General features: G+C 37.4%; 1 protein-coding gene and 1 long non-coding RNA gene across 6 annotated transcripts in view; one reads left to right on the forward strand and one right to left on the reverse strand.

Moving 5' to 3' along the window:
• Nucleotides 1-18712, forward strand: part of LOC146003493 (uncharacterized) — a 319461-nt gene that overhangs the window by 197668 nt on the left and 103081 nt on the right. The window lies entirely within an intron of this gene.
• The window catches only part of GluClalpha (glycine receptor alpha 1), a 214783-nt gene that overhangs the window by 25432 nt on the left and 170639 nt on the right, over nt 1-18712 (reverse strand). For all 5 annotated transcript variants that reach the window (XM_083141753.1, XM_083141769.1, XM_083141761.1 and 2 more), the window contains 2 exons: nt 10744-10813; nt 748-901 (listed from right to left, as the gene is read on the reverse strand). In XM_083141753.1, coding sequence (XP_082997879.1) covers nt 748-901; nt 10744-10813 — 224 coding nt within the window. The remainder of the gene's footprint in view (nt 1-747; nt 902-10743; nt 10814-18712) is intronic.

An 18712-nucleotide genomic window follows, 5' to 3' on the forward strand; every position in this document is an offset into this window, starting at 1 on the left:
TCATCATTCACCCTAATCATCATTCACCCTAATCATCATTCACCCTAATCATCATTCACCCTAATCATCATGAGTCATTGAAAGTGGAACAAACGTGATGATATAGAACAAAAATTCAAATACTTCTGGGGGGGTTGTGCTAAATCTCCCGTTAACTCTGACAAGATTTGTGACCACATGTATCTCCTCCAACACATTACTAATGCCTGCATCATAATTGATGATCTAGCCCTGCTGTGATCTGTACATCAAACAATTGTAGATAGAGGCATATATATACTCTCTCTCTCTCTCTCTATCTCTCTCTCTCTCTCTCTCTCTCTCTCTCTCTCTCACTCTCTCTCACTATGTGCCAGAGTGGCCAGTGTAACATGCTACATAGCCATTAGACACAGGTTCGAAACCTGGTAAAGACATGAATGTATCATTTTGTTTGCCCCATCATCCATTTTGCCAGTTTATCATTCATCTTCATCATTATGATGATCCCAAGATGCAGAGTAGCTGTGTAACATAGCCAAAATAGAAAGAAAGAAATTATACACTTAATACCTCAAACTGAAACTCCAAGCATGTAATCAGATAATCAAATTCTAGACACTCTTATTTCCATGTTTACAAATTCATTTCCAACAAGTCCTAGTGCTTATTTAAGTCATGAAGAGTATATATATATCTTCTGCTATTATGAATGACTAACTGAAAGCTAATAACACATACAAAAAGAAATAAAATGTTACATCATACCTGATACTGTAGAGAACTGATCCTTTTGGAAAGATTCTAATGTAGACGTTGGGCATGATGATGTTATGGAAATGGCCCTCTTTTTCATTAGAAAAGAACAGATCTGGCATCCATACTCTCTTTGCATCAGTAAGTGTTAAGTATTTTAGTCGACCTGAAGGACAGAGTCAAGTATGAATTTTTATTTCTTTATATTGTTTCAGAAGTTAGAAATATGTGTATTTCTTACCAAATTTTTGTAAAATTAAAGTATTTTTCTTTTACAAAGCATTCAATATATGTATTGCATAAACATGTATGTTTATTTCAATATAATTTACAAAATATTTGCCTGTTAAAGATTGAATGTAATTATAATTATCAAAGCTTGAACTGCCATAAAGTAAAATTATATCTTCCATTTTTTGAAGTCATATATAACCCATGTATTCTAAATCTACAGCTAGAATAATGCAAAAGATTGTGAATGTGCAATAAAAATGAACAGGGTTCTCAAAGAATTACTCACCATGTTTAAATAATTATTTCTCAAGAAATTGTTACCTTCTGAGTGGAGAGATGAGTTATTAATACAATGTAAATTAAATGAAAAATATGCTTACCAGATATATTAGTGCAGTTCTCACCACACACCCCATAAAAAGTTTGAGGTCCAGATAATTTCTCTTCTACCGATTTGGTATCTTAAGGTCTTACTTATATTAACAAAAACTGTTGTAGACATTTTGACTCCTGTGCCTAACTTTATTTGCAAAATAGTATCTTTAACACAATACATAGAAACTATGCATGTCAAATTATGTATTTTCATGGCCATGGAATCTTCATAATTGCATGGGCATTCAGTATGCTATATAATTTCATATGGTATCTTTGCCCACCCTGTTCCAAGCATGGCAGGGGCAAAAGGGGAGGAGGGGGGAGCAACTGAAAGCAAGACGCGTGTTTTAAACAATGTCTTGCATTACCTCTAGCATTGCCTTTGCTTAGTGCAGCTTGGACAAAATACTCTGGTGCTGTAGTCGATCAACCCCCTTTCATCATGAAAGGGAAAATTGTACATAGCGAAAGCAGGGACGTGATACTTAACGTTTTTGAATATTTGGAGGGAAGTTAGCTGCAAATCATGCAGCGACTGTGGTAATAATGCAGATATGGCGTAAGGGAAAGAAATTTTCTGAAGTACGAAGCAGGGCAGTGTGGACTGAGTGAGTACTGTTATTTTCTTTAATATTTATTATTCTCTTGATTTTAATTTGATTTTGTTGGTTTGGTCAGTTGGCCATTAGGTGGAAGAACCTCGCCTGCTCAGTAAAGATTTATTATTATGTTACAGCCCCTGGCCAAATTATTAGACGCACCTCCAAATTTTATGCAAAATTTTAAGGATATGTTATTATCTCGTCTAATTTTTTTTTGTTATTCTCCATTTTTAATTCTTTATTTTATTACATGAAATATTACATTGATTACATGTGAACCTTAACAAAGAACAACAATTACTTGACACATTAATAATTACAAATATAATTTTTTACTGTGTTTCTTGAATATTAGCTATACAATACATATGACTGGAAGTCAATTTTAACATTTGGTTGAGCCACCTTTGGCCTTTATCAGTACTTGGATTCGTCTTGGCATACTATCAATGCATGCTTGTACTGTCTCTTTCATATGAGGATGGTGATTCCACACTTGAATTATTTTTTCAATTAGGCCAATTCTTGTCGTAATTGTTTGCTTTGACACTTCTTTTTTCACTAGGTACCAAATATTTTCAATTGGGTTCATATCTGGAGAGTTTCCTGGCCAGGGCAAGAGAGGAACATTTTCACGCTGTAGAAACTGTTAAATTGATTTTGCGGTTGGCATGAGGCTCCATCCTGCATGAATACAAGCGGTTCTCCATTTGGTAACCACTCTCTTACTTGAGGTAGCAACTTTCTTTTAAGCACTTCCCTATACTGTTCTTGCCTCATTGTTCCTTGAACCAAATACAGACGTCCCGTACTTTTGCCACTAATGACTGACCAAATCGTAACTTTTATTGGATGTTTGACAGTCTGCAAAAAACAACCAGGATTGGATTTTCACCTGGACGTCTTCTCACAAACAAAGATTTATTCCCCAAGATTTCAAACGTGCACTTGTCACTAAAGCAAATAGATCTACAAAAGTTAAAATATTTTTCTTTGTGAGCTATTGCCTAATGAAAACTTTTACGAATCATAGCAGGGGTTAATTTTGGCTTCTTAGCAGGTCTGAGTGCCTTCAGGTTCATATCAGAAAGCCTAAGCCTTACTGCTCTTTCAGATGCACAAACACCACTCTTTTCAAGTTCATCTTTAAGTTCCTTTGTACTCGCAAATCTATCCGTGAGGCAAATGTTCTTCAAACAGCATAAGGATATTGGAGTAAAAATTGTTTTACGCCCACATCTGTCTTTCCTTTGTGACTCACACTCTCCACCATATTCAATTTTCTTCTCTATTCGCCTCACGGATGCTTCAGACACATCAGATCTTCTAGAAATCTCTCGATTAGAGAACATTCCATTACTATCTCAATTTCAGCAATCTTTCTCGGTATCAAGTCACTTTTTTTTACCATGACTCTCTAATGTTAATAATTAAATTTTAAAAAATATACAGACAGTGTACAAACACAATATCACTGTAAAATTTATCACAAATACGATTCACTATTCGCAAGACGTCCTCCTCTCAACTCAGCTTGAATTGAACTGCGGCATATTCGTTCAACAACAATGACGTTTGGTGTTGGAGGTATTGTATTGTTTGTAACAACAACAACAGTACCTCCTCTTTTCATATTGATCATTACAATAATCGAAAGTTCAGCCACAAAGAACCCTATTGCAACATTTTTAATGTGAAAAGTAAGAGAACTGTTAAAAGTGTCCACTGTGTCGAATTACATTACTTTGTATTATTATTACTATTATTATTATTGTTATCAATGTTGTGCAAGAAAGTGCATTTGTACGTATTACTCGCATTTGCTAGAGTTCAAATAACGTACAGGAAACTTTTCACATAACTAATGGTCAATTTTGTACAAGTTTCCCCTTCAAAACTCTTATTTTCAAAAACAAAATTGCGGTGCATCTAATAATATGGCCAGGAGCTGTATATTATCAGGGTGGCTACAAATTCCTTGAATTCCGGGAATTATGCATGAATTATTGGCTCTTGGGATTATATGTGAATTCTGCATGAATTTTTCTCCGTAGACGTGAAAAATTGCAACTTTTTCTAATTCTAATCCCATTGAATTAATACATATTTATAAATGCCCTGAGGCAAGTTTTTTAAAGTTTAGCTTCTATTTCTATCTAGGAAGGAAAGGAAAGCTGCGTGGAAAATAACACAGAATTCTTTCGATTCTTTTCTTTTGTGCGTGTCCTTTCCAGAACAATCTATATGACATATGCAAGATTATTACAAGATAACATATGTTGAAGTTGATTAATTAAATATATATGTATACCGTTTAATTGAATTGAATTTGAATTTTTGGATACATTGGAATCACACAGACCTTTACTGTATATATTGTTAATATATTTGCCTTGATATGTGTGAGGGTGGTGAGAGGCAATAGATAATACATAAGGTTGAAATTGAGAAAACATCTGCTTGTAGCCTTGAATTTTTGGAAAGTTCATCTTGAAAACCAGGAATTATACTTGAATTTTCTCATGGTCCTAGAGTGGCCATGCTGATTATAAATATAGATAGATTACAACTGATTTTCTACATGTGGTCTTTGGATCCGCTACCTTGTTTGCACGAGCGGCTTCAGATAAAATTTTCACCTGGACGATGTGGAATTTTGGTGGCCTCTACTTTACACCTTCCTCCAATATAAATCATGGCCATGTTATATATTTACGGTTTTGATGACAAAAAATAATAGCTTTTTTAAAAAAACGCTTCAAGTGTTACTGTTAAGGAACATGTTTATTGTAGGCATGTGGATATGTGTTTAATTAATACCTACATAATGACATGAAAATAACAGTAATCTCTTAGCCTAAATTGCTACATTAAATTTGCAATATGCTTATTAAGTTATTCAGCAGTAACTTCAGTTAATTCTTGACCACAATAAATCCAACTCTTTTTGTAGAACAAATCGCCATGCACCCGATGAAGGCACATAGTGGTTCGGATCCCACTTTAAACTGTAGGTCGTCCCTATTTGATTTTCTGTGCATAAAGTGGACTCACAAAATAAACTTGAACAAATAAATTGCCACGCTTAGGATTTGGCTCTATTCAAGGAGGATGCCCCGGTTTGGCACCTGGTGGCCTGGGTAGTAGCTCAAATCACTCGGCCCTGATTGTTTGATGTATCATTCTCCTTGTTCACCATTATCAGCAGAGCGAGGAAGGAAGTTTTTACTAAATATTTTGCAAATCGACAATGATATTGAATATTGTAGATTGGTATTTCTATGTCTGTAGTGATTTTGTCAGGTTATCGAATGTTGAATTTACCCAATAACATCGCTCTTTTCATGGTCGATGGAAAATTCACAGAAGTATTTGAAACTTGTATAAATTAATATTTGAATATATTTTTCATGAAATACAACTGTCCTATAACCTTATTTTCAGTGAAAGGTGGTCATAACTTGGGCTGTGAATATGTATGCAAAAATGTGTGGGAATAATTGGGTGGAGGTGACAACCTGTCCCTGTTAATTCACATCCTGATTTCCAACTACTTTGTAACTGTGTAAAATGGGATATAAATGTATTAATTTAAATCAGTTTTATTCCAGTTGAATGTAGAAATTTGGCTGTTAACATATCATTGATAGCTACGTAAATTTATTTATGATAAAATTACACTTATATCGTTAGTACAAACAGCATTCAAATAAATTGCCTTCATTAGATTACGTTTTGATTAAGAAATTTGAAGGATTTTTAAAAAAAAAATAGAAATTCATTGTATCATGCTACTTCTGTGCCATCCTATACTCTAGGAAAACCTGGGTGTAAGAGATAAATACTCAAATTTACTTCATCTTCTGGTGTACGTATATTTATCTCAAGAATAAGCTTAGGGCACATTTAAATGTTCACATAAGCCCTTGCGAGCCAAGTTATAGTGTGGTTACCAGTGGCATAACAGCCGTCCCCTCAACCCCCACAATGCGGGGAGGTGGGGGGGTCAAGCTGCAGGGACCCTGTTATGTTCTCTCTCTGTGATCCTGAAATTTTATATAATCCCAGAAATTCAGTAGTTACTGTCGCTTATTTAAAAAATGAATTTACGAAACAGAAATTTGGTTCCCAGTAACATATCATATGACGACGTCTGCGATAATAAGCAGTGGTGTGTTGTCTCAGCCAGAGGGGCCCGGGCAACTTGACATTATGGGTCTCCTCTGAAATTCAGAATTAAGTTACTTGCTCATAGATGGCAATCGATAAGAAACTTCTCTCATCTCGTGCTTTTATAGCTACATAGCTTTCGTAAACGTAGTATAGTGTAGTGTAGTACAGTTGTGATTCAAGTACAAAGATTCAGTGGTTCAACCAGTCGATGCCTTTTTGTTACACAATACCTAAACAAACAAACAAACTTCATAATTTATGACCTTTTTTATTACCATTAATATTACTTGATATTTAAAATGTAACTTCCCACCAAATATGTTCATGGGGGCCCCACAAGCCTCAGTATGAGATTGAAATAAGACCTGAGATAAATTTCTGACATTGTCCACACCTATTATATTTTACTTCAAAGGGGCCCCAAAACTCAGGATGTTTAGCCCAGGGGCAATGTGGCTCAGTCGGTAATGAATCTGTCTACCATGCTAAAGGTCCCAGGTTCAATCCCCCGGCCGGTTCAAATTCGGGAACTTTTCTAACGGTGGAAGCGGCCCTGGCGCCCACCCAGCGTCGAATAATATGGGTACCTGGGGGAAACCCTGGTGGGTAAAGGCGGTCAGGGGTGTGATGCTGATCACATCACCCCCACTCACGACCGGATCAAGAAAGTGTGGGGTGTTACCCCTACACCCCCTATATGCCTTCATGGCATGGTGCTATGCACAGGGGAACACTTTACCTTTTTTACCTTTACCTTAGGTCCAGTAGCCCCAATTTTGCCACGCATGGTATACAACGTATGCAGTGGTATACAACGTATGCAGTGGTCAAAGTGCTCCAATCCCTCCAATGGGCATTTCATTGAGTGACAAATTTTGAGTGAATAAAGTCCAGTTGCTGCTTAATTTTCTATCTTTCAAGACTTGAGTCCGCCTCTATTTCTTAGTAGCAGATTGCAATTTACCCTTTGATATTAGGTCACCTTTGACAATGTAGAGGTCCAGTTCAACCCCCGTAATGAAATGATAAGTTTGCTTGAGTATATAGCTCACTATTAGTATTAGAAGCGTAATGTGAGCGTCTCTTACGTTGAATCTTGGCCTGGCATAGCCAGAGGATGGCTTTGTGGGCTGAAGGTGCATCCACCTCTATGTCCAAAAAAGGAGTGTTTACTATCCTTTAAACAATTTCCCCAAACAGTATATCTTAAATATACTATGTGTATTATATGTAACCTACATAAAAAAAAAAACGTTTCGAACAAAAAATACAAAGGATCACGAACAAAATAGTTGGCTATGTGAAGCCTCCACCCTCCTTAAAAAAGAATCCTGGCTGTGCCACCGCGTTGAAGTAAGAGAAAACATGTCGCATTTCTTCATCCAGTTATTTATCAGAGATTCAGATAACCCTGATTTAGTTTCGACAAACTGCTAAAGCCTAAGTCGATGACAAAAAATGGAAGGGAAGGGTTAAAGTTAATTCATTTTACAACTGGGGGAGGGGTTGCTAATTATTGTGTGTCCATTCCACTCTGGCATCGTCTCAATGTTTCTTCTTTCCACTGAGGGGGCCCCAATATTTTACTTGCAGGGAGGCCCCAGAGAACTGCACTACATCACTGGTGGTTACTATTGTACACAGGTTGGGAAGATATAACATTTCTATACATTTATGTATTACATTTGAAACATAAGACGGTGGCTCAGAGCTACAACGCCAGGGGTTCCGGGTTCGAGTCCCGGGTAAGGCATGGGTATTTGTGATTGTCTGTCCTGAAGAGTCCTGAAATAGAAATGTAAATGATATGAGTGAATGAAGTGTGATGGGAAAAAAAAAAAAAAAAAAAGTCGGTAACGCGTCTGACTACCATGCTCAAGGTCCCGGGTTCGATCCCCGGCCGGTTCAAATCCGGGAACTTTTCTAATGGTGGAAGCGGCCCCGGCGCACACCCAGCGTCGAATAACATGGGTACCTGGGTCAAACCCTGGGTAAAGGTGGTTAGGGGCGTGATGCTGATCACATCACCCCCACTCACGACCGGATCAAGAAAGTGTGGGGCATTACCCCCACACCTCCTATACGCCTTCATGGCATGGTGCTATGCACAGGGGAACACTTTACTTTACTTTACTTTACATAAGATGTACACTATGTTTTCAGTGTAAATGTTTTAAATTCTGAAGTGATTTGTAACACTAATATAAAAATTATGCAATATTAAGCACCACCATGAAACTAAAATGTAAGTAGTCTGATAACAAAACACCAGGTCTTAATTCTGTGACCACGAAAACATTCAGTTTGATATGAAACATGATATAGTTTCTTCATTTGTTAATAAAATTTATCACTCTAAGGCACTAACCCACAATTTTGAAAATTACAAATAAAAGGTTATACAGGAGTCCAAATGGCTACCAAAATTTTTATGTTAATATAAGATCTCAAGATACCAAATCAGCAGAGATATTCTCTGGACCTCAAAATTTTATGGGGATTGTACTATACATACATCCAAGACTGTTCTTGACAGATTTACAAATATTTTCCAGTTACATATAATGTCCAATTTGGAATGCAACAATACAAGTTACAGTATATGGAAATTTCTTTTTCAATTCATTTGCCTAGCAATGGTATTTGATAACTAAATGCATGGCCATGAAAATAGGCAGCTGGGCAGAATTGTGCTGATGCCACATATGGGAAAAGCAAAGCGAGAGCAGGACAACAGTGACTGGTTCCTGCACATTGTGTGGCAATGCCAACTGGGCTGCATTATCTAGTTCGAGCATCAGACCAACCTCTCTCTGGGTACTTTTGTGTCATCCCTGACCTTTCGAGCAAATACTGTCAGTTTGTTTCACATGGATTACAAAGATGAACTCTACAATGATATCTTCATTCTCTTAAACCTCTAAACACACAGGGTTTTGCTCTGACGTGGCAACAGTGTGAACTTCTGCCACCCAGCTTATTTCATGGCCGTGTGTTTAATCATGACTTTAAAACCCATGCATAATAGAAACATGCACTTTGATGTTGATTCATTAAAATATGGAAAATGACACATGGTACTAAGTACAAACTGGTATTTATTTTTGAAGTAAGCAAGCCAATATATTGACTCACCCAAAAAAAAAAAAATTCAAAGAAACTTCAGTCAAAATAGATCCCACTTATCTCACTTCTTTAATGCTAGTTGAAATATACCACATCTCTAAATGATAAGTATCCAACAATAAAAATGTACATCTCTAAAACTCTTGATCATAAATTCATACAGTTTGCTAAATCATCAAGGCACATTCTCTCTAGCTACCTATAGAGAAGCTGCTGTTGCATTTTAAAATTTTCATATGTAATAATGGGAGCATTCATGCTGGAATAATGAATCAATAATTTCTGTGTAAATAGTTCCATTTATTAAAAAATAAATAAAATAAAATAAGTGTCTCTCGCAAACAAGTCCTGATTTTTCTGAGATCTGAAAAAGAGTGTTTTATTTGGTTCAGTATCACAAATGTAGATACTGGAAATTATAGGTGGTATGGGCACCAAGTGGAAGAGTGAGGAAAAGGAATCAAGCATGTTTTAATACTATTGCCAGTTACTGCAGTACTAATGGTTGCGGGCCTCTCAGATGGCATGTGGTAATGTCATCACCTTGTATGCAAGGGGTCCCGGGTTCGATATTCAGTGGAGTTACATTGCACAGTGGTGCAGATCCCAGTTTAAACTGTAGGTCCAGTCCAGATTAGCCTGTCTGTGTAAAAAGTGTACTTGAAACAACAATCAATGTTTGTGTGGAAGGTACATTATTGCCACATGTGTATGTATGTGCTTATAGTGCTTCTTTTTGACAGTCTGTTATGAATGTTATTTTTACCAAACATTAACACAATTGCAAGCAAATTAGTTTAACTTGACAAAGAGAGAATTGGCGATTTTCCTGTAACTGATGTGATGGCAAGTCAATATTTGAGTTCTTCCTTTGGTTAAATAATGTGCTCAATGCATTAGACAAAAATCTCACTTTGGCAATAACATATCATATCTCTTCCTTGTGAATACCATGGGATTTTGGTGTGAAAGCTGCCCATGAGAAAACAGACATCAGATTTAACCCCTAGAATTTGTTCCATTTTGGGCTTCATTAAACCTATGCTTATCAGGTAAAACCACTTACAGAGGAAGCAGATAGAAAGAAGTAAATGGAGCAGTGTAGAGAAATCAAATGCATTAATTTATATTTATAAGGAATGGATCTACCTATGTCATAGAGTGGGCAGCGAAGGTCCTACGAAGCCATATGTCCCAGGTTTGAAGCCTGGTTAGGCATGGATGTATCATTGTCATCAGTTCATCATTCATACTCGATGTTGTGAATAACCAAGAGGTTAGAAAGGAGATGTAAAATAACCCCGCCCCCCAAATAAAAATAATAGAGAGGTAGATATTTTTAAAACAGTCAAATCTACACACTGGGAACTCACAAATTTAAATAATTATACACATATTATACATTTAAAAGTCTAGTATTTTGTCTCATTATTGTCTTAGCTTTATGTATTTTCTGCAGTTGCACTAATAATATTGGTGAAATTGTTGTATTTACCTTCTGCATCATTGAATTTGAGTCTTTCATCTTCCCATTGCTCTCTGAATGTCAACTGAACACTGTATTCCTGAAAACAGACAGAAAACTCACAGTGAAAGAAGAAACTTTTTCTAAGGAACTGTGTTCTTCTGATGGAATTTAAATGCTTTCTGAGAAAAAAAAAACATATGCATAAGCATTAATTAATATTTTAATAATAAACTTTTAGCAACTAATATGAAAAATCATCTAGTGTAATTATGGCAATAAAAATGATTATGAACCTCTAATGTTTTAGCAAATATCTAAATTTAATGAATATTTACTTTAGCATAAGTTTATAACAAAAATATAAGCACCTTACAACTTATTGAACATAAAAACTACGAGAATATGTTTTTCAAACATGAGCTAAGCTATACAAAGGTACAACAAATAACATAGAAGAGATACAGACCTGAGGTGTTATGTTGTTAGAGATTATACCATGCAATAGGTGGCGAGAGCAGACAGAACAAAGCATTTTCTATGAGGCAGCAGAGATTTGAAACACAGCAAGCACAAAATATAATGTTACTTACCAGTTATTTTTCAAGAGGATGGAAATGGCTGGCTGTTAAATATGTGAGATGTAAGACATTGACATATGAAAGAGTCATTTGCCTTTTAGAGTTATTGTTTGATGTGCGACATACATGGTATTTATGTATGTATTAAGAGAAAGCATTGTAACAATGTAATGCTTGATATAAGGTTGTTTGAAGGCTGTAAATGCAGACAATTGCTTCATTTTTTAAATACACTAAGGGATAATTTTAGGAAAACGTTGATAGAATGTGTATGTATAATATTGTTCAATGTAAAAATAAAATATCTATAAAGTTTAAATGTTTGTTAATATATAACAGTGTTTCATGCATGAACAAACTATTTCTGTGGCTTCAATTAATCAGAGTAGTAAATTTATGAACGATTCAAGCTTCTCAACTCCACACATACTTATTTAGTAATCTGTTAGTGTTGTACCAATATACTTACATCAACTATTAATATAGCCTAAGCAAGGGACCTGAATTTGGCAAACTTCTAACAATGATGCATCATTCTGTCATTAGTTTCTAAAGTTATAAACTTTCTTCTAGAGTATTAACTCTTTGATCTCTCTAAAGCACATCGATTTCCACAGTTTGAAAAGGAAATGGGAAATTGTGGTTCAACCAGGAGTTGAATCTAGGACCATGGCACACCATGCTTGTGATCTCAACAACGGAGTTATTAAGCCAACTTAAACTTCTTTTTGTATACTTTATCTTCATTACAGTTAATGGTCAAACATAAGAAAGTACTTGTATTTTTCATATGCTCAATTAAGCGAGAAATAGCATAATGCAACTAAAACTCGGAGATAAAATTCAATTTACAGGTTTGCTGACATTACAAATTGATTGCTTTGTTAACCAGATGCCATTTGTATGACATAGAAATGGCAATGCCCTTGAATACATATACTATGCAAAAATTATGACACAGCAGCATAAAATGCAAACATGCCAGAACTTCAGGTAGATCTAGCATAAGAACCCAATCTTTTTTTTTTTTTTGTCAATTGATGTGATCATTGATGTGATCGTGTGGATACAGTCGTTTTCTGGAGTGATTTTTTTCACAACAATGCCCATCCCTATGTTGTCAAAAATGTTCCGGATGCATCAACAGCAAAGGGATGGGAGATTCTGGACCACCCACCTTACAGCCCTGATATATCACTTTCATTTGTTCAAGCTCTTGAAGAAAACTCTAAAGGAGTGCATATTCTGCATGAAGTGAAGACTGCACTGTGCAAATGGTATAAGGAGCAGCCAAAGTCCCCCTTCCTCTCTCTTTCTTTCTCTCTTTGCACCAATGGTATCCAATGCCTCCCCACACAGTGTAGACTTCTGAGGAAACCTACTTTCTTCCTGTGTCCTCGAATATTTTTTCATCGATATCTATCGTCTTGGTCCTCCATAAAAGAATGTATAAATCAGCTTAAGTGGGTGTCACTTGATCATGCCTCATATACATATTAATCTTCCAACTGTTAGGTCTTGCTGATGAAATCAAACAATTCAGTTCCATGATGTGTGCCATAATTCACAAATCATTACTGTACAAAACATGTTCTACCACTACGCTAAAAAGTAAAATTAAATACTAATTATTTTGTAGAATAGGAAACTATATGTAATTACAATCAGATTTAATAAATTAACTATTCTACTCGTATTTCTGTCACTTTTATACATAAGGAAGAGTAGGGCCAGTTACCACAAGGTCACATTTTCCATAAACTTCATAACATAACTTGCAGATTGTGTAGAAATATGAAACTTACAGTTTCCACAATAGAGATGGCCAGTTGCTTGCAGTATTTTGGAAGTGAAGCTATATTTATTGTTTTTTATGGCGATGTTTTTGATTTTTATTAAAAGTGTAAGTTTTGTTCTTTTCATTCAGTATTAATAATAATTCTTTCACTCTACATCTCCATTATCTATATAATTTACATCTTTTATTTACCTGTTCTTCTAGATTGTATCTTACTATCATACTGCATTTCAGAATAATAGCCTGCCTCACACAAATTAGCAGTCCAGGACAGGCCCGTACCCAGTATTTTTTTGAGGGGAGGGGGGGGGGGGCAAGCCCGAAACCTTGGTTATACATGTATAATCTGAATGGGTGCCGTTATCGGCATTTCATCACATGAACTTCTGTGTTTATTTTCACTTGTAGAATCACTTCATACATATTGGAAACGAACTTTAGAAATACCCTGTATATATATTCAGATTTATTGAAGTGGGAAAAAGTGCGAAAATTATGTTTACAAGGAAATAGTGGCACAATGGCCAACCATATGACCAGTGCAGTGGTGAAGGGCATTCCACAAGAAATGCCGCGTGCTCTATTCAAGAAAGCACATGGCAGATGTGTGAAGTTGATGGACAAAGGATTCCCCAGAGAAAGCGCATGGGTCTGTTGAAGTCATGGGGGTAGGGAAGGGTTTAGCGAGATGTGTTATCCAAGGAAAGTGATATGTAAAGACTGACAACCAAAAAGAAAGCAAATATCCGTAGTGGACATCACCATTACGTAGAAGACAAAGATGATGGTGGTGCAGTGCTAGGTTGCATATGTGTCGACATGTTCACTGTGTGTAGAGTGGAGGTGCCGGGGGAACCACATCACAGACGATTTTCAAACTGTCTGCCATTAACTTCCAGACAGAGATGACAATGCCGAATCAATGATTGTCTAGTGCGAGCAAACAACCCCGTGGTGTCTGCTATCGTCACTGCGGCGACATTAATGTGTGCAATGAGATCCTCGTCTGACATGACAGGTGTTTCTTATACGAGGCGTTTCATCTCTCCCCATAGAAAGAAGTCCAGGGGAGCGATGTCCGGCAATCTTGCTGGCCATGGCACAGGCCCACCCCTACCAATACACTGATTGTGGAACAAGCCATTGAGGAAGTGACGCACATTTTGGTCGAAATGTGGTGGTGCATCATTGTGTTGGAACCATAGTCCTTGCCTCAGTGCCAAGGGCACGTCCTCCAACAGTTCAGCCAAAACATCACAAAGAAATGCATGATATGTGCCACCACACAGGCGGACAGGGAAAATGTATGGCCCAATGAAATGTCATGCACTATCCCACACCACACCTGGGCTGATGGTGTGCCACGAGAATTGCATGTGGATTTGCAAAATCCCAAAGGTGACTTTTTTTACTATTGGACATGCCCATTTTGGCGAACGTTGCTTCATCGGTCCACAACACCCTGTTCACAAAATTTGGGATAGTTTACATCTGATACAAAAGCCATTCGCAAAACACCACATGTGGGCCAAAGTCCTGAGGTAAAAGGTCTTGTACCTTTTGGAGTTTGAAAGGGTACATCCCTCTTCGGACAGGATGCACCACACATTAACATGGGAGGTGTTGTGGGCACTGGCTATAGCACACGTACTGGTGTCAGGACGATCCCTGACACCGCATCCACAAACTGATCTGTGTGCACACTTCGTGGTCTTCCAATTTCTCGATGGGGGTGGTAGCACTGATCCTGTTTCCCAAAGTCGAGTATGCACTCTTTGAAAGAAGGTGTGCGACGGCAGCCTCCTATTTGGAAATCGTTCCCCATACAAACGCCGTGCTGCATGGCTATTACTTCCTGTCTCACTATAAATGAGATGCATGTCTTCCAGCTCCTCTGCAGTGTATGCAGCCATCCCTATTGCTAAATATCTGCCGTCCGTAGTGCCTATTGCGAGGTTTGTCCAATTTGCAAAGTTCACGTCCTTCCACTCATATGTATTCAACCACAAATGTGTGATGGTTACCTGATGCACGGTGATGCTGGTATCGCAGTACGTGAAGGACGAATGGCAGCGACCAGTAGTTTCCTGCCGGAAGCAAACTACTGTGTTAGTGCCCCTAGCGGGAAATGCCAAAGTCAAGGTCACGCTTCGGCCTTTCTGCATGTGGGTATGTACAAATATCGACAACACAACATTGCAACCAAAAACATCACCTGGGTTGCCCATGCTAATCACTGCATAAAACCCTTCCCTACCCCCATGACTTCAACAGACCCATTCGCTTCCTTTGGGGAATCCCTTGCGCATCAATTTCTTCACACATCTTCCATGTGCTTTTTTGAATAGAGCATGCCGCATTTCTTTGTGGAATGCCCTTCACTGCGGTCATATGGTTGGCCGTTGTGCTACTATTACCTTGTAAACATAATTTTCGCACTTTTTCCCACTTCAATAAATCCGAATGGGTGCCGTTTTCGACATTTCGTTACATGAACTTCTGTGTTTATTTTCACTTGTAGAATCACCTGCTATGCGTTGAAACTTTAGAAACATCCTGTGTGTGTGTATGTGTGTGTGTGTGTTTGTGTGGCTAATAAAAGGACAGTCGGTTGTGATAGAACAAGATCGTTGGTGGAAAGGTGGGAGACCCCCCTTCTGGCATGGGAATTCGTACCCTGAATGTGACCACGAATGCTATGGAATTATCCTTATAATGAAGAAAATGTCTTAATGTGAATTAACCACAAAAAGAGGACATTTTCTCATCAAGACTGCAGTTCGAAAAAAAGTCAAGACAGGGAGTAAATATGGTGAACTGTCCCAACGAAATTGGAACATTTAGTAGCTTCGCATAAATGGTTATAAAACTAAATATAGTAGACTGCAGACTTCTGGAGTCTGCCTCTCTCCAGAGACAACCCATTCATTTATACAAGAAGAAAATCTAAATTCTTGCAAAATCTTGAAAATTACCCATGTTATTTTTGTAGGTTTGCATCAAAATATTTCATGGCTTGAGCGGGGCCATGATACGGGCCTGGTCCAGGATAGGTTATCCTACAAAAATCACGTTAAGTTAGTTTTTTTTTCACAAGCCAATTAAGTCCTAAAAAATATGACAAAAATAGAATGTGTGATTAATTTTATAATAATACTAGCTGATTACCCAGCCTTGAATGGGTATTTATTTATGCCAGTCTTCTATTAGACAGGAAAATAATGAATTCTAACTATAGTGTAAAAGGAACTTGGAGTTGAACGGCATTAGGAGTGTCACTAATCATCTTAGCGACCCCGAAAACTATGGATTCCACACTAATATCGGTCGTTTTCAATTATTTTTACATGTCACTCCCTTCCCACCCCCACCCCTAGGTGTTTTCAGAGTGTTTTGGAGTTGAACGTCATTAGGCGTGTCACTATTCATCTTAGCGAACCCGCAAACTATGGATTCCACACTAATATCAGTCATTTTATATGTTACCCTTTCCCACCCCACTGCTAGGGGTGCCAGAGGTGTCCTTGAGTTGAACGGCATTGGAAGTGTCACTATTCATCTTAGCGACCCCGAAAACTATGGATTCCACGCTAATATCGGTCGTTTTCGATTATTTTTACATGTCACCCCCTTCCCACCCCACCCCTAGGTGTATCAAGGGTGTCTTGAAGTTGAACGGCATTGGTAGGGTCACTATTCATCTTTGCGACCCCGAAAACTATGGATTCCACACTAATATCGGTCGTTTTCGATTATTTTTACATGTCACCCCCTTCCCACCCCACCCTTAGGTGTCTCAAGGGTGTTTTAAAGTTGAGTGACATTGGGAATGTCACTATTCATCATAGCGACCCCAAAAAGTATGGATTCCACACTAATATCGGTCGTTTTCGATTATTTTTACATTTCAGCCCCTTCCCACCCCCACCTCTAGGTGTCTCAAGGCTGTGTTGAAGTTCAACGGCATTGGAAGTGTCACTCTTCATCTTGGCGACCTTGAAAACTATGTTTTCCACACTAATATCGGTCATTTTACATGTCATTCTTTCCCACCCCCACCCCTAGGGGTACCAGGGGTGTCTTGGAGTTGAACGGCATTGGGAGTGTCACTATTGATCTTAGCGACCCCAAAAACTATGGATTCCACACTAATATCGGTCGTTTTCTATTATTTTTACATGTCACCCCCTTCCCACCACCACCACCCCTACGGGTGCCAGGGTTTTTTTGGAGTTGAACGGCATTGGGAGTGTCACTATTGATCTGAGCAACCCCAAAACTATGGATTCCACATTAATATCGGTAGTTTTCGATTATTTTTACATGTCACCCCCTCCCACCCGACCTCTAGTGGTGCCAGGGGTGTCTTACCCCCACAGTATTTCTTTCGAGATTGCAAGTGATAGGTGTTCCAAGTTTAGTTGAAATCGCTCCAGGCTTTCGAGAGTTATGCTGGAACAAACATACACACATACATCCATTTTTATATATTAGATTAATTCACACTAATCACAATTCACTTCTGTGAATTTGAATATCAAACCTAGGCTCTCTTGTTACAAGACATTGGAATTTCCACTATGTCATTGGGAGGTCAATTAGCCAACTAGTAACATTGTATGGAGGAATATGTGCTGCCAATAGTAACCATATCGCTTCGTTTTCTTTCGCTAGGTACTTGGGCTGATAGCAAGTATGAAACAGGAAACTTTCTAATGAACTTGTATCTTCCATATCCATGGACTTGATTTACTTGTACTCCAGTGCAGTCTTTACTAACTTTGAAAAACTAATTTTGAAATCTTTAATACTGAGAAGTTTTCTATATTTACTGTAAGTCAACTCTATGTGGTGTCATCCATCGTACGTACAATTTAACACTGGAATGGCAGGAAATTTCAATTTAGTAAAACATATTCACAAATCTTAAGATTGTTCCAAGTTTTCTTGCTGTTGCCTGCTTTGAGAAGTGGCAATGAAGAGACCTAACACATGTAAGCCCAATAAAAATCTTCAAGACAGACAAGATGATGTACCTTAATTAATTTTTGGCTGTTTCTTAAAGCTGGTCTAAGAAACTTCAGCATAGCGTTTGGTAAGATAGTATTGTGGGTACTTGTTTTATTAATATTCTTCTTTTTCCTCTCGTGTAATTAATAATAAAATTATGACATACCATAAACTGTATTAATAGCAAGGGAGCTGTAGCAGACTCATATCTTGACACCCTTGGAATGCTTTTGATATAATATTGTTAAATATGATCTTATTCCAGCCTTTAAAAAGTTATTAATTTTTCCACATACATAGTAGCAATTGCTTGGTTAGAGACAGCTAACCCAGCTACTTGCACAATTTTACTAAAAATTTAATACCATTCATTTGTACTGCAGTAATAATTCAACTTTGTTATTTTAATATGAAACTAAGGTAGATTTCCGAGCTATTAGTATATGTAGTATGTGGAGAAATTACTTGTGGATTTAAAAGAAAATCAAATATGAAAAATGTAACAACTGGCCTTGCTCTCCCTATATATATAAATAATACACTTTTTAAAATACAGTAAGAACATTCACAAAATAATATAATATGTATTATATCTTCCATAAGTAGTAGT

The sequence above is a fragment of the Lepisma saccharinum genome, chromosome 1, assembly GCF_977018435.1.
Source record: "Lepisma saccharinum chromosome 1, izLepSacc3.1, whole genome shotgun sequence".
NCBI lineage: Eukaryota > Metazoa > Arthropoda > Insecta > Zygentoma > Lepismatidae > Lepisma > Lepisma saccharinum.